We start from the raw sequence: 19,616 nt of genomic DNA, 5'->3' as shown, positions 1-19,616 counted from the left end.
GAGCCACAGCCGCTCAGTTAGCAGAGTCGGTCGTCTCACTTGGGTCGGGGGTTCGGTCCCCAGCTCCTGCAGCTACATCTCAAATGTGTCCTTGAGCAAGACACTTAACTCTGAGTTGCTTGGGATTAGTTACTTCTGATGGTCACTTTACATAGAAACCTCTGCCATCAGTGTGTAAATGAGTAGGTGTGCGCTATACAAGCTCAAGTCCATTTACCACTATGGCCTATTGTCAAATGTTCAGAATCTGGTAAAATGCATTAAGTCATGTTGTGAAGGTCGCAGTTTTTTCTATAGGCTACTGTGTAATTATTTTCTAGATTCTGTCTTTAAAAGGGAAATAAATCCCCTGATTTATCAATTTCTATATCTCTCCACACGGAGTCCCTCTTATCACTGTTAGGTCTTTTTTTGACTTTCTGAGCTCCATACTCAGTTAAAAGACAAAAGGATCAATAAACATAAACTCTAAAACTCACCTTTCTCCCATGAAAGATACAAGTGTTTCAGTGTTTTATTGATTTATTATGAAAATCAGCTGAAATGTTCACGGTGTCAGTGAGCAGTCTGACCAAACTGCAGCCCAGACCTCAGCCATCATCAGTGTGTTTGCTGCCATCAGAAAAACGTGATTTTATCATGAAGTGATCTTCAACAGATGTTTGTTTTCACTCTGAGTCTCTGAACAAACATCCGCAGCTGCAGGAAAACGACTTTTCATGGAGCTCTGATGTGATTTTAATGATTTTAGGAGAGAAATGAGCGTGAAAAGCCGCCGAGCAGAGCTGGTCGGGACGGTGAATGTGTGAGGTTTGGAGGCTCCACAAAGAAAAATGATCGAGCAGCAGAGCTCAACATGACTTCAATATGAAGAGACACAAGTCCCCTATGAGCTCCTTCACTTTCAGCCTTCAGCACGGCTCCTACATTTAGTTAGGACTCTTTTTATCACCGACAGAAAACACAAGTTGACCGATTTTAACACGGCACAGAGAGACGCGGAGTGGGTTGAGTCTCTACGGTTCTCATGGTGGGTTTAAGAGCAGCCTCGAGAGCAGGGACTCCCAATAGTTGATCCACTTCCTGTGAGAGAGACACTCCAAGAAAACTATGGCAGAAGTAGCACCAGCCCCGGCCAAAGAGGCAAAGAAGAAGGCCCCCAAGCCGAAGAAGACCGGCCCTAGCGTCAGCGAGCTCATCGTGAAATATGTGTCCGCATCCAAGGAGCGGAGCGGCGTGTCCGTGGCCGCCATCAAGAAGCTCCTGGCTAACGGAGGCTACGATGTGGAGAAGAACAACAGCCGCGTCAAAGTCGCCATCAAGAGCCTGGTGGCTAAGGAGATTCTGATCCAGGTCAAGGGGATCGGAGCCTCCGGCTCGTTCAAGATGAACAAGAAGGCCGAGGAGAAGAAGACAAAGAAACCGGCAGTCAAGAAAGCCGCTCCTAAAGCAGTCAAGAAGCCCGCAGCTAAGAAACCTGCGGCGGCCAAGAAGCCCAAGGCATCGGCAGCTAAGAAGCCAGCAGCCGCCAAGAAGTCCCCGAAGAAGGTCACGAAACCCGCAGCTGTCAAGAAATCAGCCAAGAGCCCGAAGAAGGCCGCCAAGAGCACCAAGAAGACGGTGAAAAAGGCCCCCGCAGCAAAGAAGGCCCCCGCAGCCAAGAAAGCCCCCGCAGCCAAGAAGGCCCCCGCTAAGAGGGTCGCCAAACCCAAAACCAAGAAGGCAGCACCCAAGAAGAAGTGAGCTGTCAATCAACGACCCCACTAAAACGGCTCTTTTAAGAGCCACCCACTTCAAACATAAGAGTTCATTTCTTGTTGTAATAAGTGTCTGTAGCTAACTTTATTTGACGAACCTATATCATATCAAATTGCAGAAAGTGACATTGACTGACATCAGAAACAGCATGGTGCTCTTGTACTTTGTAGAAACGATAGGAAATCAGCTTATATATGAAGGTACATTTTGATGTGCCTTGAAGCAACAATATAGACATAATATCACATTCCTGTAGGGACTGGCAGTCACTTTCAGTCTTGCTTTATCATTTGGGTTGCTCCAGAGAGGAAGGCGTTAGAAAGAAGGTCGTAAAGGATCATTAGGGATTCATTCACAATTCAATAGTTCACAATCATAACTCACTGATTTTTTTTTTTTGTGTAGCTGTGCTTGTGTGTGCGCGTGCGTGCGTATGCGCCCCTGCGTGGATGCACATGGTCCTAAAGGTTAAAAAGACATTAAAATCTATATCATAAACCCCCTCCTGTTAAAATAGCTTTATAATTTCTTAAATTTTGTTGTTAAATACCTCATGACAAGTTTGGTAATTTCGGTCTCAAATTCTTGTTATCTCATCTTACGTCTTGGTTTTAAAATTTTAGTAAGACAGACATTTGAGTGCTGCAGAGCTGTCTTGGTGGGTTAGTCTTCTCCTCCTCTATAATTGGCCAAATTAGCTCCATCAAGATATTTCATTGCCAGGACAGACATTCTTTATTGTAGGGTCATGAGGCCGGAGAGTTGATGTGTGTTTATTGCTGGAGAAGCAGGGAGTCGAAAGCACCTTTTGATAGCCAAGTTTTGAATGACTTGAATATTCCCTACATTGCACTGTCAAAGAGTGGTCTTATGTAGGACTGGTACACTCTTATGGCCGTTTCAGGGTGCATGTAAATATAAATGAGAAGACAAAACAAAAAAAATCAGTGAGCAATCGTACAACATTACTCATTTACAGATACTAAATCCAATCATAACAATAGAGTAGAAGAAAAGGATGTCTGTTTTATTTTGCAAACAATGTTCAAAATACTTAAATCAACTCACCATGTAAACACAACCTGAAATTGCACAAAAAGCAAACAGGTACTTCCAAGTCTGTAAGTCACATTTTTATACTGGCCAAAACACATTGTGTATATGCTACATTCCTGTATTGATGCTGCTCCACTCCAGGCTACTGCTCTTCACTGATGGAAAATTGAAGTTTAGGTTGAAGCCTGGAATACAAGGTAGACTGATTTTGAAAAACATGAATCTCATATACTGTTAGCAATGCATAAACAGACCATTATAACTTACTACATAGACATCCATCTAACACGAAAACAACTGTTAGATGACACCATAAACATCCCTGCAGATATTATTTATAACAGATTGACATGTAACGTAAGGCTACATCATTAGTGTCTCATGTTTAGCAGCTTTCCCGTCAGCAGAAAGTCAACACAAGTTATGTCTCCGGTTTGCAAACAAAAAGATAAATATAGCTATCTTACATTGACTCCAAAAAGTTAACCTTACAAACCAATCTACAACGAGCATGTAGCCATTTAGTCACGGCCTACAGATATCGTTGGAACAGTTTTATTGACATACTGAATAACGAGCTGCAGCTATCAGGTTTGATCAAAATCTGTTAATATTTCTGTACCTTTGGGGTCGACATGGTTTATCTTCTCAAATCAGCTTTAATTTAAGTTAAGTCTTAATGCTAATTTGTATAGTTCAGACATTAACTGCTCACATTGATTGTATTCCTCATAAAGGAATGACTCACGAAATGGTCTCCAAAAGTTGATTATAATAGATGATCTTACCTGTGAAGCTCTAGCGTAAAAGCAAACAATTCTGGCAGGTATAGCGCTTTTAGGTTTCTGTGTGTGGCCCTTAAAAGGACCGTTGTGTGGCTGATAAATCAGCAGGTTTACTTGGAGCTGGTGTACTTAGTGACGGCCTTGGTGCCCTCAGACACGGCGTGCTTAGCCAGCTCTCCGGGCAGCAGCAGACGGACAGCGGTCTGGATCTCCCTGGAGGTGATGGTGGAGCGCTTGTTGTAATGAGCCAGACGGGAAGCCTCCCCGGCGATACGCTCAAAGATATCACTCACGAAGGAGTTCATGATACCCATGGCCTTGGAGGAGATCCCGGTGTCGGGGTGGACCTGCTTCAGGACTTTGTACACGTAGATGGCATAGCTCTCCTTCCTGGACTTTCTCCTTTTCTTTCCGGTCTTGCTGGCGGTCTTCACGACGGCTTTCTTAGAACCCTTTTTCGGGGCGGCTTTTCCTGTTTCAGGCATGATGATACTTACAGACGGTAGGTTAACAGACTGCTGTCTAACTTAGGCTCGGGAAGCTCTCTATATATGGTCATGATGCAAAGTGTAATGTGCTGTTGCTCGCGCAGGATTGGATGAAATTGGAGCGATCGAGGCGGAGCTCCGGAGGGGAAAAGTAGGCTGTGTCCGCCATTATTCACGGCTAAAGAGTTTATTTTCTTCAGTGTTTAATGATAGGCTATTTGTTATCATCAATTTGAAGACATCACATTTTTCCACAATTTCCCGTTAAACCAAACAGGTATAGAGAAAAAGACTTGTGTTATGTTTGAACGTTTTTAATTGAGGAGCAGATGAGTGAATGATAGAAAAGACTAACTTTATGTTTTAAGGATCTCAACAGTTCAAACTAAAGTGGAAAGAGGCTATGAAGGGATTTTCTCATTTCATAAAGAGCTTGAAGGTTGTGAATTAATGAACATTTATTGCCCCTATAGAGGAATTTGCACCGTAAGCATAAAAACACAACATACCAACCATAAACTACGGGGTAGCACATAAATACAAAACCATATTTAAAAAATTAAAAAATAAAGCATTAAAGCATCGCACAGCTGCATATAGGGATCTTAAAGGGATACTTCACCCGTTGAAGCATGAATCTGTATTGACATTGGGTCATATATGTAATAGAAATGTGAAATACATTTTTAAGTTGGTGCCTTCTTGTAGTGGAGCAGATAAGTGCTACAATCTTTCAATTTGTGATACAAGCATGAAAATTGGCATGATCAGTCTCCATGGGTCACTCCATGGGACATTTGAAATTTCATTTGAAAGACAGCTAACACCTTAGTGGAGCAGTTAAGTGATATAATGGTTTATTTGGTGATACAAGCATGAAAATTGGCATGAGCAGGCTCTGTTGGTCACTTGACAATAAGCCACCCACAGCTACTTGTAATTTCAAGATGGCGGCCATTTTTCAAGCTGGCCACCACCTTAGTGGAGCAGTTTGGCTTAAGAAATCATTTAGTTGGTGATACAAGCATGAAAATTGCCATGAGCCATCTCAAAGGGTCATTTGACAAGAAACCGCAAGGGGCCGGCCCTGGCCCTGGCGGAAGGCCGGCAGCGGCCGCAGCAGCCAGAACACAAGACCGGCCTTTATATTTTCGCCATTATCAGCTTTCTCCATTGAGCCTGTTAGCAAAGCTTCCAAGCTATATGGCGGACGTTAAGTTTCGATTCTGGGAGTGAGTTCCCATCCACTGATCTGTGATAGGTCTGTAGTTTCAGTGGTCGAAAATATAAGGAACTAGCATTGTAGTTTCACCTCGCTAACCGCAACAGCTTCCAGTTACGTAAAAATCGTCATTTTGCATTTAGCTTCCAGTGAAGCTCCTTTTCAGACACAGAAATACAAAGATTTCCCATCTCAGGAGAAAATGAGGGCGGGATGCACGACCATTCAAAAATACTACCAGGTTTCTAATGATACAAAGCTTAATGCAAATGGGTGAAGTATCCCTTTAAGTTGCAAGTTCAATGAAGTGCAGATTGCAAAGGTCCTACTGTCTAATCAGTGCTGCGTCGTACAAAGGATGTGATGCTATACCCTGAAGTGAAGAGGTCATACTCAGACCAAAGGAAGTTTTAAGTCTTTATTTTATTATTGTGTCATATGTTTAGGCCTATATGCAGAGGTGGGGATAATTGAAATACATATTTTTTAGTTATATCAGCGATTATAAGTTTGGTCAGGTTTTGAAAGAACCACCTCTGACCGTGGCTGTTTGTGTAAACCGGTATCAACTGGGATCAACGCTCATGAGAGAGATATGATGCGTTCCTCATTTGTGTTGGATCTTTTAAGTAGATTGAAAGAAGTTGGATCGCTGAGTAGACTCTTCTCCTCTGTTGCCCTCGGTGGTGGAATGAACTTCCAAACTCCATTCGATCTGCAGAGTACCTCTGCACCGTTAAGAAAAAACTAAAGACCCAGCTCTTTCATGAATACCTACTAACTTAATGATGATGGTCTCAATATTATTGATGATGATGATGGTTGTGACGATGGTTTTTGTGTGATAAACGACGACTTATAAGATGGTTTCTATACTGATTAGAGCTCTCAAGAACTGCCGTCAATGTTGTGCTTTGCCTCTGTGCAATGCCTGTCAGCACAGCAAAGCTGATCGTTTGCTCTTACTGACATTGTTCCCTTTTTTTGTAGATCCTTGCTTGTGTTGTACTTACTCTCTGATGTGCGTCGCTTTGGATACAAACATCTGCTAAGTGAATTGTAGAATTGTAGACCTAGAGCACTAAGTCCTGGAGATGAGATGTTGTCATGGATCTGATAGTAAAACTTAAAGCATAAATGTTTGTTTAATCCTGAACAGTCATGGTGTTACAGCGAGAAATTGCAGAACAGTTGAGTGCACGGGGGCAGGTTTCCATGAATCCATAAGCTCTACTGAACAGTTGAGCTATAAATTCAATGGTTTCTTTTGTAGTAAGAGACAGTCGGATATTGTTGAAAGAATTATTGCATTTAGATGTCTTTCAGAGACAGTGTTGGTGAGATATGATCTGATCTTGTTATAAACATACAGTTTCTGGTTCAGCCTCATTGGTTAGTTACAAATGTATGACATAAATAACAAGTACAGTTAATTATTGAGTTATTTGATGAAGAACAGTAAGCAGCAGCTGAATGAATAACCTAAAAAAAGGGATATAGTGCAGTGACTTTTGATTAGTGATTTTTGCCCATCCAGTGATTTGTGACGTGACCATAACAGTCAGGGAAACACACATATGCAGGCCACTGTCATTGGGATAATAATCATAAAGATTGAGTTTATTGTTCAGACGTGGACTGTGAAGTTGCTACACTTTGAAAGGGGCTTATTAGACATTAACGTAAAAAAGTGCACGTTTCTATAGCCTACATTTCATAAATTAGTAATCTGACAGCGAGGGAAGTTATGTTTGGTGCTTTTAATGCGTTTCTAAATTGACAAGGGAAATTCCACTCAGGTATATTTTAATGGTTTCATTTTTATATAATTGGGAGCATAAAGGCTTAGTGTCCTCAATTATCGGTTGTGGTAATGATACAGATCGCAATAATGAAACTAGAAATCCTTCATTATAAATGAACTAATGGTTCCTACTGTCGCTCATCCTAGAAGGAGTATTAATAGATTCAATCAGTGCTTGCAATCATGAGGGGTTTATCCTTTAAATAGATTGCAGACAGCCTACAGATAAATCACTTCACTTTCTGCTATACTTTATTCATTTAGGTCGTAGCATTGTAGTAGTTCATTAATTTGATTACTATCCTTTGAAAGGACACATGGAAAACTGTAATTTGAAATTTTGTCATGATGAATAGAATATGGATCCTTCACATCTAAGGTCAACATTAAAAACACATTTTTAAGTCTTAAATGTAAGACTATGGAGGTATTTGCATCTCTGTTGAAGGGGTGGGTGGCTCTTAAAAGAGCCGTTGTGTTTATTTAAGCCGGTTGTGGGTGTTTATTTCTTGGCGGCTTTTTCTGTCTTCTTGGGCAGGAGAACAGCCTGGATGTTGGGCAGCACGCCGCCCTGAGCGATGGTCACTCCTCCCAGCAGCTTATTGAGCTCCTCGTCGTTACGGACAGCCAGCTGCAGATGACGGGGGATGATACGGGTCTTCTTGTTGTCACGGGCAGCGTTACCGGCCAGCTCCAGGATCTCAGCGGTCAGATACTCCAGCACGGCCGCCAGATAGACGGGGGCACCGGCTCCCACACGCTGAGCATAGTTTCCTTTGCGGAGCAGTCTGTGAACACGACCGACCGGGAACTGGAGTCCGGCCCGGGAGGAGCGGGTCTTTGCCTTTGCTCTGGCTTTGCCGCCGGTTTTACCTCTTCCACTCATTTTCGGATATACTTTCTTGAGTTAAAGCTCAAAGAAATGATGCTCGATACTCGGCTACAACCGGCTTTATAAGCCCACTGAGCGCACGGGCAGCAGAGGGCGGACCACTTCAAGATTTGGCGGACAGTTTGAAAAAACAATTCTCCAATTAGCAGCGGAGATTGAGGCAGGGGCTCGTGCTGCATTCATGTGATGTCGGTAACATCAAAAAACAAGTTTACGAGTTGTAAAATGCGCATGAACACCTGCTCGAGTTGGAACAACAACTCGAAAAATAATTAGGTGCCCGACCTGATGACAGAGTCGTCATCACCTGGGGGCAAAATATGTTTTGTTAATGTTGTTAATGGTAACATACTTTTTATTAATTCATGTAGGCCTATTGCACATACAATTTTTGCTCAAATGTAACTTTTAACAGTTACATTTCACTGATCTTCTTCGTAGAATTAACGCTGTTTTGTGCTGTTGTTACAATATTTAGACTTTTTGTACTGAAATAACGATTTCTCAACTCGTAAGTTTGACCACCCGAGCAGCACTTGAATGCAGCATCGCTCCCCCCGGCTAGGCTGAGCTCGAGGAGCAGTCCGTGACCAATCAGAGGCCAGAGCTCTGAAGCAGCGTCACAGTTTCACATCCGCTCCTCCGCTTTAAGAGCAGCTCGTCTCCGCTGCTTTCAATACACTTTTTCTCCCATTCAGAGAAAGAAGAGAAGATGGCAAGAACCAAGCAGACCGCTCGTAAGTCCACCGGAGGCAAAGCCCCCAGGAAGCAGCTGGCCACCAAGGCTGCCCGTAAGAGCGCCCCGGCCACCGGCGGCGTGAAGAAACCTCATCGTTACAGGCCCGGTACCGTGGCTCTCAGAGAGATCCGTCGCTACCAGAAATCCACCGAGCTGCTCATCCGCAAGCTGCCCTTCCAGCGTCTGGTCCGTGAGATCGCTCAGGACTTCAAGACCGACCTGCGTTTCCAGAGCTCCGCCGTCATGGCTCTGCAGGAGGCCAGCGAGGCTTACCTGGTCGGTCTCTTCGAGGACACCAATCTGTGCGCCATCCACGCCAAGAGGGTCACCATCATGCCCAAAGACATCCAGCTGGCCAGAAGGATCCGCGGAGAGAGAGCTTAAACTATCTGCTCCTTAAACAACATCCACAACGGCTCTTTTAAGAGCCACCTACCTCACACTACAGACATTTATCCTACTCTCAGTTATTTAATGTTACTCAAAACATGAATCCTGAAACATGGATTTAATCTCAACCCTTGAAATCCCAGTTGATTACATAATAGTAACGTTTTTCGTCACTAAAATATCCTCAATGATTAAATGTATGGTAGCCTTCTGCAGGGTTTAAGTTTAATAGATTTTATGAATGAAAATATATAAAAACTTCATTACCAAAAATGGTTCCATATGCACTAACAGCCAAAATGAGCAATTGCCAGATCAAGAGGAAAAAAATATGCCCAAAATGTCCATAATGATGCGTGAGGGTTAATGTTAAAGTGTTTTTGTTTTTTTTAAAGGGGAAATTACTTCTACTTAACTAAGACCAATAAAACAGAGCGAACAGTATAACCTAAGACGATGTGATCTAACTCCCATGTTTTTAAATCACTGATCACATGGTTGGCTTGATTGAAGCCCTTGTCTAAAAACTAAAAGCTTGTATGTAATTAACCAAACCCATAATCGATAGACTTTCAGGATCATAATTCACTCAGAACAAGAATGGAAATGTTTAAAGTAAGAATATCTCCCAGCTTCTTATAGCACATAGGTTTGTCTGCACATTGTTTGTGTTCATATATCGGCCTTTAACACATCAATCTTTAGAAGTAAATATATATATATATATATATATATATTCCAGCTCCCTATTGTTTTTTTTATGGAATAGATATTTGAATTAAACATAAGAAACCATTAATAAAGCCCGTAATGACTTCACTGAGACGCAACCATGTTCAAATGATTAGCAAAATATTGAAACCTTGATCCTAAATTTATTTATATAGGCTATACAGAAAAATGATCGTGGTTGAGATAAAATTAACTGCAGAGCTGGACAGGTCTTCACATATTGTATTTGGACAGATAATATAAGTCAGCACAGCACAGTCTGCTAAAAGAAGCACAACATATTTCCTTGTACTTTGTGCAATGATAATAAAGCATTCAATCATATAATACGTCTTCAGAGTAGAAAACACTTTCAACTATTGGACATATTTGACTCGATGCTGACATGTAATTATAAACACATTATGTTACGACAAGTTAAGAATTGTTTAGACGTCATCACTTTTTCCATGAGATGTTCCTAAATTATTGCTTCGCTGTGATTCCTCCACCTCCAAAAGCAACCATTTTGTTAAATAACTTGTGTGTAAAACTTATTTGGGGACAAATTGGGAAGCTTGAAAAGATGTCTGTTGAATGAATGTGTACAAAAAGCAGGGAGCAGGTGCTCCCAAAGCAATTTATTGTTGAAAATGTATTGTTGAAAATGCATTAAAAATGTGTCCAATGCACTGAGCAGGAGTGCTGCATGGACGGGTGGAGACAAAACATGATGGAATAAGTTGAAAGCTAGAGCTAGAACAAATAGCAGACCAGTGGGGGGCCCCTTGAGGGCTGACAAACTTGAAACTAAAGCAGCGGCCCTAAATGTGCAAATTTTGCAAAGACAGTAGGAAACCTCCCTAAGCTGCCAGGCTAAGTGTCACATGTGAATACCAAAGAAGGTCAATGAAAGTCAACAAAAAAATGAAGAGGAATTATCTGTCTATAGGTCAGAAAAAAGAAACAGAAAAAAAGAGGAAGAGGAGTAAGAGTCGGACACGATGGTGATGAACGCTGGTTGGAGGGGCCCCCTATTGATTTTTGCCCAGGGCCCCAACAGACTCTAGAATCGCCACTGTATACAGAATGAACTTCTTTCTGAGCGCTTCCGTGATGCTTTGAAATCGTAAACGTGTTCAATATTTACGATCAGAAATCCTATTGTGTGGGGAGAACATAGAGGACGGCTGAGCAAAGACTCTGTGAATTGTCACGTGGAACAGAACAATAGTCAATAGGGAAGCAAGCTGACTGAAGCAGGAAGCACAACAAACATTACCATGGCGACAACAGCACTCACAAAGCATAAAGTTAAATGGATGTCATAAATTCAGGACCAACTTCTTGATTTGTGGCAACAGCAAGTGTTTTTACAACGTGTCCTGTAAAACAAACCACAATCCAACTGACAAGGAAAGGAGTTTGACCAAAATATTTACCGTAATGGATGTAGCTAACAGCTAGCCACATTTAGCTTGACCATCATGTGTGTTTACTCTTAAATCACGTCTGACCGTGCAAGATTACACGTGTTGATAGTCGAGACTGGTTGTCTGCGAATGAATGGGTTAGTGTGTGGTGTGCTGAGTTGATCGTCTTGTTGTACACAACACACTCTAAGAACTGAACTGTTCATCTGTCATGATTTGTCGTCATGTGTGGGCTCGCTCACATTTTAAAAATCTTTTAGTGTGAGCCAGGCTTTAGTCTCTGTTAACAGACTTCCTGTGAGAGCTGTAGTTCAGTGGAGTTGTTCCGTCAAAACTAGAAAGTGTCCTGTGATTTATTGTACAGATGACGAAACATTAGAACATCTCTTGATCCACTGCTGCCGCATGAAACAGGTCAGATCTAAAATGGCTGATGTAGGTTTTAATGTTGTCAACAATTCTAATTCTGTGATATATGGATGTTTTCTCCAAATCCTTCATGGACAACAAAATATTTTTTTGGCTGCTGAAAACCCCCGATAAAATGAATGAATAATCCGCAGATGATTTCTAGTGACTCTGTTTATAAAGACATAATCTGTTACCTCAGGAGGAGGAAAACCTGAAACCTAATAATCCATACACTGGGACCTGTTGAATATTTAATGCCTGATTAATTGTGAAATTTTGTCTGTTTGTGTTATTTAGTTGGTAGACTATGGTGTTGTGTGTTTTGTTTTCCTTCATTACTATTTTTTAGCCTTTATATTTAAATAAAAAAAATATACAGTATATGAAAAAATAATATGACAAAAAACAACAGTCACTTTTTGGGGAAAGAAACTATGTTAGGCTTGGGAGTCTTAAAAAAAAACTAGGAAATACCTTAAAATTTTAAATTTCAGTATTTTATTAATTTCTTTATTAAAACTATCCGTGAGCGTGTGTCTAGTAGGTTGAAAACGCTACATACAAAGTTTTTATTTAAACAGACACCCCTCTATTTTTTTTGTTATATTTTATGAGCTATTCTAATTGTAATGACAGATTTTCACATGGTAATATTCAGTTTACACAGGAGATGGCGCTATTATGCCACTGTGGATTCCCTAGAGAGACTTTATCACTTAGTCCTGCACATGCGCAGTTCAGACAATAAACGAGCTGGCATGAGCAAGACGCTAAAAGTTTGTCCTCTTATCATTCCACAGATTTATTTTAGGCTACGCAATGTTTCCGAGCCTGTGTAACCTTTGCTGTCAGTCCAGATTTCCCCAAGGTCTGGTGCCGGTAACATGTGCAAGCGTGACTGGTAGCCACGGACAACCAGTCACACTCACACTCACCAATTAAGCTATGAGCATGTCTTTGGACAGTGGGAGTAAACCGGAGCGCCCGGAGAAAAACCCACACTACACAGGGAGAACATGAAAACTCCCCACATACAGAAAGGCTCAGGATTCAAACCAGGAACCTTTCTGCTGTGAGGCAATAGTGGAAACCACCGACCTCTTGTGTAGCCCTTTATGAAGATGATTATTGTGAGCTGTATGAGGGGAAATGTAGTCCAAGATCTAGTGTCTTTAAGGTGCAGTCTCACTCCCACAACAGCCTCCAAACGTCCGGACAAACCAGTTCCTCTTTTTGGGCTTCTTAATACTGGCTTATTTTATCTTCCACTCCATCTCCTGAATCCTCTCCGCCCACTCCTGCTCTTTCTGCTGCAGGACTTCTGCTGCCTCTTGACAATGGACCTTCAGCTGCTCCAACCGAGTTCAGAGCATCTTGAAGCTCGATGATCTTTACTCCTTGGCTCTTCACTATGGGTTCCTGCTTCTCCAAACCCTCACTGATAGTGTCGGCTATGATTGTCCGGAAATCCGTAATCTTGAAGTGAACCACTTGCTCTTCTACCTTTTTGATAAACTCAGCATCTTTAACAGGAAGGTTGGTTTTCAGCTTTTCCTGTTTGCGCTGAAGATGCTCTTCGTCTTCCTTGTCTTTTGGTGCCTCCTCATCCATCTCAGGCATTGGCACAGATGTATTATTGCCAAAGGGACCAAGACTGATCTCCTCATCAATCCATCTATCCCAATCGTCATAATCTGAGTCCTCTTCTTCAACCCCATGACTTGACACAGATGTGAGGCTGTCAAAGTTAGCTAAACTACTCTCATCATCCATCCATCATCCCAATCGTCGTCATCTGAGTCCTCCTCCACTATATAGGTCTTTCACACTTGCAGAAAACTCTTGAAAAACCTGTGGTATTGTTAAAAAGGCAAATATTGTCATTGTTAAATCGGACAAGGTGATATTCAACTACCACTAACAATTCGATGGTCGGTTAGTGTAGTCCCCATGGGGCATCAGTAAAAATGCTCAAGATAGAGTTGTCCTCAGAAAACATTTATTATCCACTTCACGCACTGTGCAGCCTTTAGAGTTTACAGAAAATATTTGTGGGTACGTATGTGTGGTTTTCTGTTGAGTAATAAAATAAAGATAAAGGGACATGCATTATAAATTATTTCTCCCAATACTGCAACCTTACTAAACAGAATATAGTCACATAGCCTACAAATAGACACATAACTAACATTACAACTATTCCAGAAATGATACTAGCATTAAACAACAGAAATACAGATGAAACCTGCGTACGAATATTAATAACACATTACACATTCAACACTACAGTCCCACATTAAACATAAAGAGCACTTACATCCTGATGGACGCACATAGGTCCTCACTGTCCAATGAAGACGAACCACATAACATTAACTTTAATTGAGAGAGAGCTTGCTTATAATCATGAACTGCTCTGATCAACTAACAGCACACCACTCACGTCTAACATGAAGGATTGACGGACAAATGATTGGCCTGCACCAATTGTCCATGGGTGGGGCTTAGCAACCAAGGCATACACACTATCAATAGAAAACAACATATGGAGATCCGTACGCCAGTTTATGGAATCTTCTTTACAGTCATTATAGCATCATATAGCGGACTCTGTTGATTCCCCCCTCCCGTCTGACAGGGAAAGTCTATGTGAGTATATGTGAACAGCCAGGTCAGGAGAATATCCAGAGCAGTCCTGAAATTAGTTGGTTTTGTTAGCCATACAACGCTATAATGAGAATATTTGCCTTTATATCAATGCTACAAGTAGTCCAACGGAATGACGCAATCAACAAAAGAGTGGAGAACAACATTTTGACGAACAGACGACATAATACAGCTGTTTAATTACGTGCACGGTAATCGTAGTGCTTGTGTGACTACATGCACCGTGCAGCAGTCACAGGACATAAACGTCACCCCCCCTGCCATTGGCTGGAAGTGAATTCCCCGGATAATATCCTGCTGTGTTCTCACATCAGCTCACTCGAACCCTTTTCACACACACGGAAATCTCCTGAAAAACTCCGGAGATTTCCAGGAGGAGCTGTATGTGTGAACGCAACAGCCAAATTTTTTGCTCCGATATTACCCGGAGTTTATCCGGCCAGACACCTAGTATTTTTTCCGCAGATAATCTGGAGGAGCTGATGTCTGAACACGGCCGAATATACTCCGGAGATTTTCAATTTGAGCCAATGAAAAGAGAATGACGTTTATATAGTGACCGGCTGGTTGCCTGCAACCACTACGATCTCCGTGCACGTAATTAAATTGCTGCATTATGTTTTCTGTTCGTCAGTGTGTTGTTCTCCACTTTTTTGTGGATGTTGTCATTCCATTGGACTACACATAGCATTAATATAAAGGCAAATATTCTCATTATAACGTCGTGTAGCGGACTCTGTTGCTACGGCCGCTACTTCCACGTTGTTTATTTACGTCATGTCTTACGTCGGGAAATCCCCTGCGACCCCTCCCCTCTGACAGGGAAAGTCCACCGCTGTGAGGAGCATATGTGAACGGCTAGTTCGGGATAATCTCCGGAGAAGTCCTCCTGTAAATATCTAGATATTATCCGGAGTGCATATTTGAAAACGGCTTCTGACTTGCTGCGGACACATTACTTGGGGTCTGGCAGGAGAAACTCCAGGTGAAGTCAGAGCAAAACATTTGGCTGTTTGTGTTCACACATACAGCCCCCCCTGGAAATATCTGGAGTTTTTAGGAGATTTTTTGCAAGTGTGAAAGAACTTTAATTGTTCAGTTCAAATTTTAACCATTTTGAAAGCAGTCTAAAATAAAAAACGTCATTGTTTTAGTCTTAAATTTAATGACTTAAATTTAATGAAGTTACCAAAAATACACTAAAATAAAATCTTCCAATTACAAACTTTTATACAGGGGCTACACATAAATTAAAGTTGTTCTGGGTCAAATTTGACCCAGATAAAATCAAAGTAACTAACTATTCCATTTATTTAAAGTCACATTAAGATAAAGAGTCTGGTTAAAAATGTCTTTACAAGATATAATTGCTTGCATTGCTCATGATTTTTTTTTTAACTGCCAATGAAGCGTGCAAATACAAAAATACAGTGGATTTGCAATGTGATGTTTTTAGAGAATCTTAAAACCTTGAAACCAAAGGCCTTCATACGATGTCTGTGGCTATTTGTTATGAGAAATAGAGTTCAAGGGGGACCAAGACACTGTCACAAGAACTATCTTCCCAGCCCATGTTCCTGTCGGTTCCTGTCGGGGGCCACGCCGACACACTTGAAGGAATCTTGGTGTTCATGTGTTACTTTTAATGACAGCTGTCCTTTTCTATCGGAAAGGTATCCTTAAATGACTTCTTTCCCTGATTTCCGACTCTATCCACTATCCTATTTCTACAATAAAGGCACAAAAAGCCCCACACATCCGTTTGTCCACCTTCAGTACAAAAGCACTATATGGTATTCTCTTTGCAAGGGGGGATACTGAAATTTACAGAGCATATAATTCAATATTTAAAGCATGCAGTGTGGACAGTGAGCGTCTGTTGCTGCGCGACAGCACACGACATATAACGCTCGCCTGCTGTTAGGACACTGTGTAATGAATAAAATGATGTAGTATTGAGGGCGATGGAAATGGTTAATTTATTTGCATTTTTAAAATAATTTCCGACTTGAATCAATACAAATATATCATAGAACGATCAGGATAGATTCATCCCAGTTGGTTAAGTTTCATCAGGATTTCAGGGGATCTCAAAGTGTTATGTTCATGGATATTTGTGGGATAATTATAGCCTACATAAATACAAGCAAATTGTGTTTATTTTAACACTACAGCCCCAATCTTTAAATTTTGAGACGCTACATGAGTGGTCTTGGGTCCCTCTCAAGCAGCTGAATACAGTGAAGCGAAAGACGGCTGGTCACAGAGCACCATGGCAATAAAAAAGTGAAGTGGAGTGCGAACCTGGTGGTCAGCAGAGTCCCATCCACCCATTTCCAGGTCCCCTCTGTCTCTGCGTCAGTCAGTCCCATCCACGGATACTGCTTGAAACTTCTTGCAAAGTTCTTCCCAAACACAGAGGAACAGCTATCAACATAACTAAACTATCATCAGATCCTACCCATAATCAGTAATACTGATTTCATTCAAGAAGCTTACTGCTACGTTCCTCTGACACTGTAGTGTTTAAAATGGGTACTTCAGTCCAATTTCAAAACATTGGAAAGAGCTTCAGTGTTTAGCCAGCTCTGCATCGGTCTTAAAAAGCATCTCCAATGTTTATCCTATTTTTTTTTATCACATTTCTAGTTGTGGAGATTATTAGATAAATACCAAGGCCTGTTAGGATGGGTAGTATCAGTTATATCTGAACCAGTTTGCTTTGATTGCTGCAAAACCTGTTGGTTTGCCTGGTAAACTGAGGGGCATCCAAAACAGCAGTGCCTTAAAACCGCCTACCTTCTCTGGTCTCTGGTGATATAGTAATGTCATTTTAGCATTTACTTCAGTAGATTTCTTACAGATTGCTTCTTTCATTTCTACATGTCTCACACACAGATTCACACATATTAATAAACACATACACCTGTTCTTCTTCGCTGTTGATAATGATCAGGTCTGCGCCTCTGTTCAGACAGCCAGCTCTACTTTCTTGCCAGGATTACTTAAGAGAAGAAATGTAATAGAAAGTACCGCTGAAATACGTCCATCCTTGTTAGCCATTCAGATCTGTTTCAAAGACGGAAACATTAATATCTCAGTCATTGAAAGATGAAGTCTGGAATAGGATTACGCCAATACAATTTTGTATTGAACATCAGTCCGATACTGACTCAAATAGCCAGATCGGGTATCCTGACACTGGGCCAATCCATGCAGGGGCTGATCCACGAGGCCAATCTATTCAATTCAGTTAGTATTCTTGGATCATATCAGAGACGTGTGCATACTACATCACTGTCATCAGGGCGCCAGTAGGCCTGTGCATAGGGGGAGCAAACATAGCAAGGAGGATGTTCACAAAGACGAGGCAGTTTGGAGGTATTGCACATGCCAAGACGCCTAGAAGTTTAATGACTACTACCGGTAATACCGCAAGGGGGTGTTGGTTGAACGACCAGTTTAAAAAAAATGCAGACGAAACAAAACCAAGTGTTCAACTTTCTTGGCTCCATTGTAAAGACACCAGAAATGTCCCAGTAATGGTAAAACACCTAGATAAGCCACCTTAAAGTCTCCCATTAGTGTGTAGCCACAGTGATGGAAAACAATGATACCACTGCGCCTCAAACAGGCGATTAAAAATGTGATTACCTTGAAGCTTTTGTCGGAGTTCATGTTTCCTTTCAATCACTTCCTGAAACAGGTTATGCAGCTGCTCTCGTTCCTTAGACAAGTTGATGAAACTGGTCTGCAACTGGTCTCTTTCTTTGGTCACGTTGTTGTTACTGGTCTGTAAACAGGCCATGTCTGATTTTCACTCAGAGTTGTGTTTAGTATAAATATGAAGTATGAACACACATCAGACCCAGACAGACTGCAACTATTCTGTATGGACTCTTCTTTACATCTCGGGCACCTGAAGGTAAAAGCTCTTATTTGTCAATTGATTGTTTCTAAAACTTTATCACATCATTAGAAAACGGAGGATTAGGGCCATGTTATTTTTTTTATTTCGAGATTAAAGTCCTAAATTTACAAGATTAAACTCATAAATTTTCGAGAATAAAGTTGTAAATTTACAAGATTAAACTCGTAAATTTACTAGAATAATCTCGTAAATTAAGGAGTTCGAGACCAGCCTGCGCAAAATGATGAAAGTAGAACTCTTAGGGGCCATATTATGCTTTTTCTGGTTTTATATGCTCTTTAGTGTATTTTCCAAGTGTCCTGTGCATGTTTAGACACATCCACGTGCAAAAATTCTAAGTCCGCGGAAACGCGGCTTCTCCTACGTCCTCCTGTTAGCTGTAGCATTAGCTGCATGTAACGCTCGGTTCTAGCCCCCCTTGAAAAAAAATTGCCAGTGTGACGTCTTGTCAGTGTGATATCACTGATCTAAGTCCATTGGCTCGTTGTGGCAAGCCCAGCACCTCATGTAGCACGTCCTTTAACTTCTGTAGCACGCACACAATATGCCGTAGCCTGCGCTAGCACAGTAGTGCTAAGGTACTAATGTTTTTGCTCCACACAGAGCCAAAGTGGCTGCATTCCCAATATGGTAAAAGGTGCGTGACATTTCCGAGAACCGTGCTGAGTGACTGACCAATTACAGCAGAGCCGACAGGCCGACCAATCAGACCAGACTTGGCACACGTGGGGACTCTGAACGTGGACACTTCAGAGCCTTAGAGAGAGAGAGTCAGTGCCTGTGCATGGAGCGGCAGTACATGAAAACACACTTTTTTCGAACTTTAACTATTGTGAACATACTTTAGTAGGTACATAGATTAAATATACAAACCCCAAAAAGGGCATAATATGACCTCTTTAAAGTATTTTTCTCTGCAGACAACTTCCTCCAAGTCAGTGTGGTTCTTTCTTTGGAAAAGCCACAGTTTCTTGCAGTATGTTTTCAGGGTGGTGATATTTTAAAGACAATGTGAAGATGATGATGTGCCAAAAGCATGTGTAGTTTCATATCTGCATAAGTAAAGCCCCAACACAACTATTTGTGTCTGTTATCGGTCTGCCTTGTTAAAGTGTCTCGTGCAGAGCCAGTTTGTGTCCTGTTCATACATCATTTTACAGACAAACAAGGTCTTGCAAATTGAAGTGAAAACTTCTCTTGAACTGTTTTTAGCAACTAGACAAGGAAGTAGCCTATTTCCTTATTAGTGAAATCTTTAGGACAAGATGCTCCATGTATGTCTACAACTGCCACTACACCACTGCACTGTTTCATATTTAGTCATGTAAA

At 41.4% G+C, this 19,616-nt stretch overlaps 4 protein-coding genes across 4 annotated transcripts; 2 read left to right on the top strand and 2 right to left on the bottom strand.

The window, feature by feature from the left end:
- Nucleotides 1-1,110: 1,110 nt before the first annotated feature.
- LOC109986878 (histone H1-like) lies at nucleotides 1,111-2,261 on the top strand. Its single transcript, XM_020637737.3, has one exon. It carries the CDS (start codon nucleotides 1,111-1,113, stop codon nucleotides 1,741-1,743), a length of 633 nt encoding a protein of 210 aa, XP_020493393.2. The 3' UTR covers nucleotides 1,744-2,261.
- Nucleotides 2,262-2,764: 503 nt separating this feature from the next.
- On the bottom strand, nucleotides 2,765-4,105 carry LOC109986890 (histone H2B 1/2-like). Its single transcript, XM_065954714.1, has 2 exons — nucleotides 3,603-4,105; nucleotides 2,765-2,999 (listed from the first exon to the last, which is right to left on the bottom strand). Exon 1 carries the CDS (start codon nucleotides 4,082-4,084, stop codon nucleotides 3,710-3,712), a length of 375 nt encoding a protein of 124 aa, XP_065810786.1. The 5' UTR covers nucleotides 4,085-4,105; the 3' UTR covers nucleotides 2,765-2,999; nucleotides 3,603-3,709.
- A 2,967-nt stretch (nucleotides 4,106-7,072) lies between these two features.
- On the bottom strand, nucleotides 7,073-8,020 carry LOC109986886 (histone H2A). Its single transcript, XM_020637745.3, has one exon. It carries the CDS (start codon nucleotides 7,997-7,999, stop codon nucleotides 7,616-7,618), a length of 384 nt encoding a protein of 127 aa, XP_020493401.1. The 5' UTR covers nucleotides 8,000-8,020; the 3' UTR covers nucleotides 7,073-7,615.
- Nucleotides 8,021-8,661: 641 nt separating this feature from the next.
- On the top strand, nucleotides 8,662-9,553 carry LOC109986884 (histone H3). Its single transcript, XM_020637742.3, has one exon. It carries the CDS (start codon nucleotides 8,718-8,720, stop codon nucleotides 9,126-9,128), a length of 411 nt encoding a protein of 136 aa, XP_020493398.1. The 5' UTR covers nucleotides 8,662-8,717; the 3' UTR covers nucleotides 9,129-9,553.
- Nucleotides 9,554-19,616: the final 10,063 nt, after the last annotated feature.

Source organism: Labrus bergylta, chromosome 1 (assembly GCF_963930695.1).
Source record: "Labrus bergylta chromosome 1, fLabBer1.1, whole genome shotgun sequence".
Taxonomy (NCBI): Eukaryota; Metazoa; Chordata; class Actinopteri; order Labriformes; family Labridae; genus Labrus; species Labrus bergylta.
The sequence above is the reverse complement of the archived record's forward strand: the minus strand, read 5'-3'. Positions and strand labels throughout refer to the sequence as shown.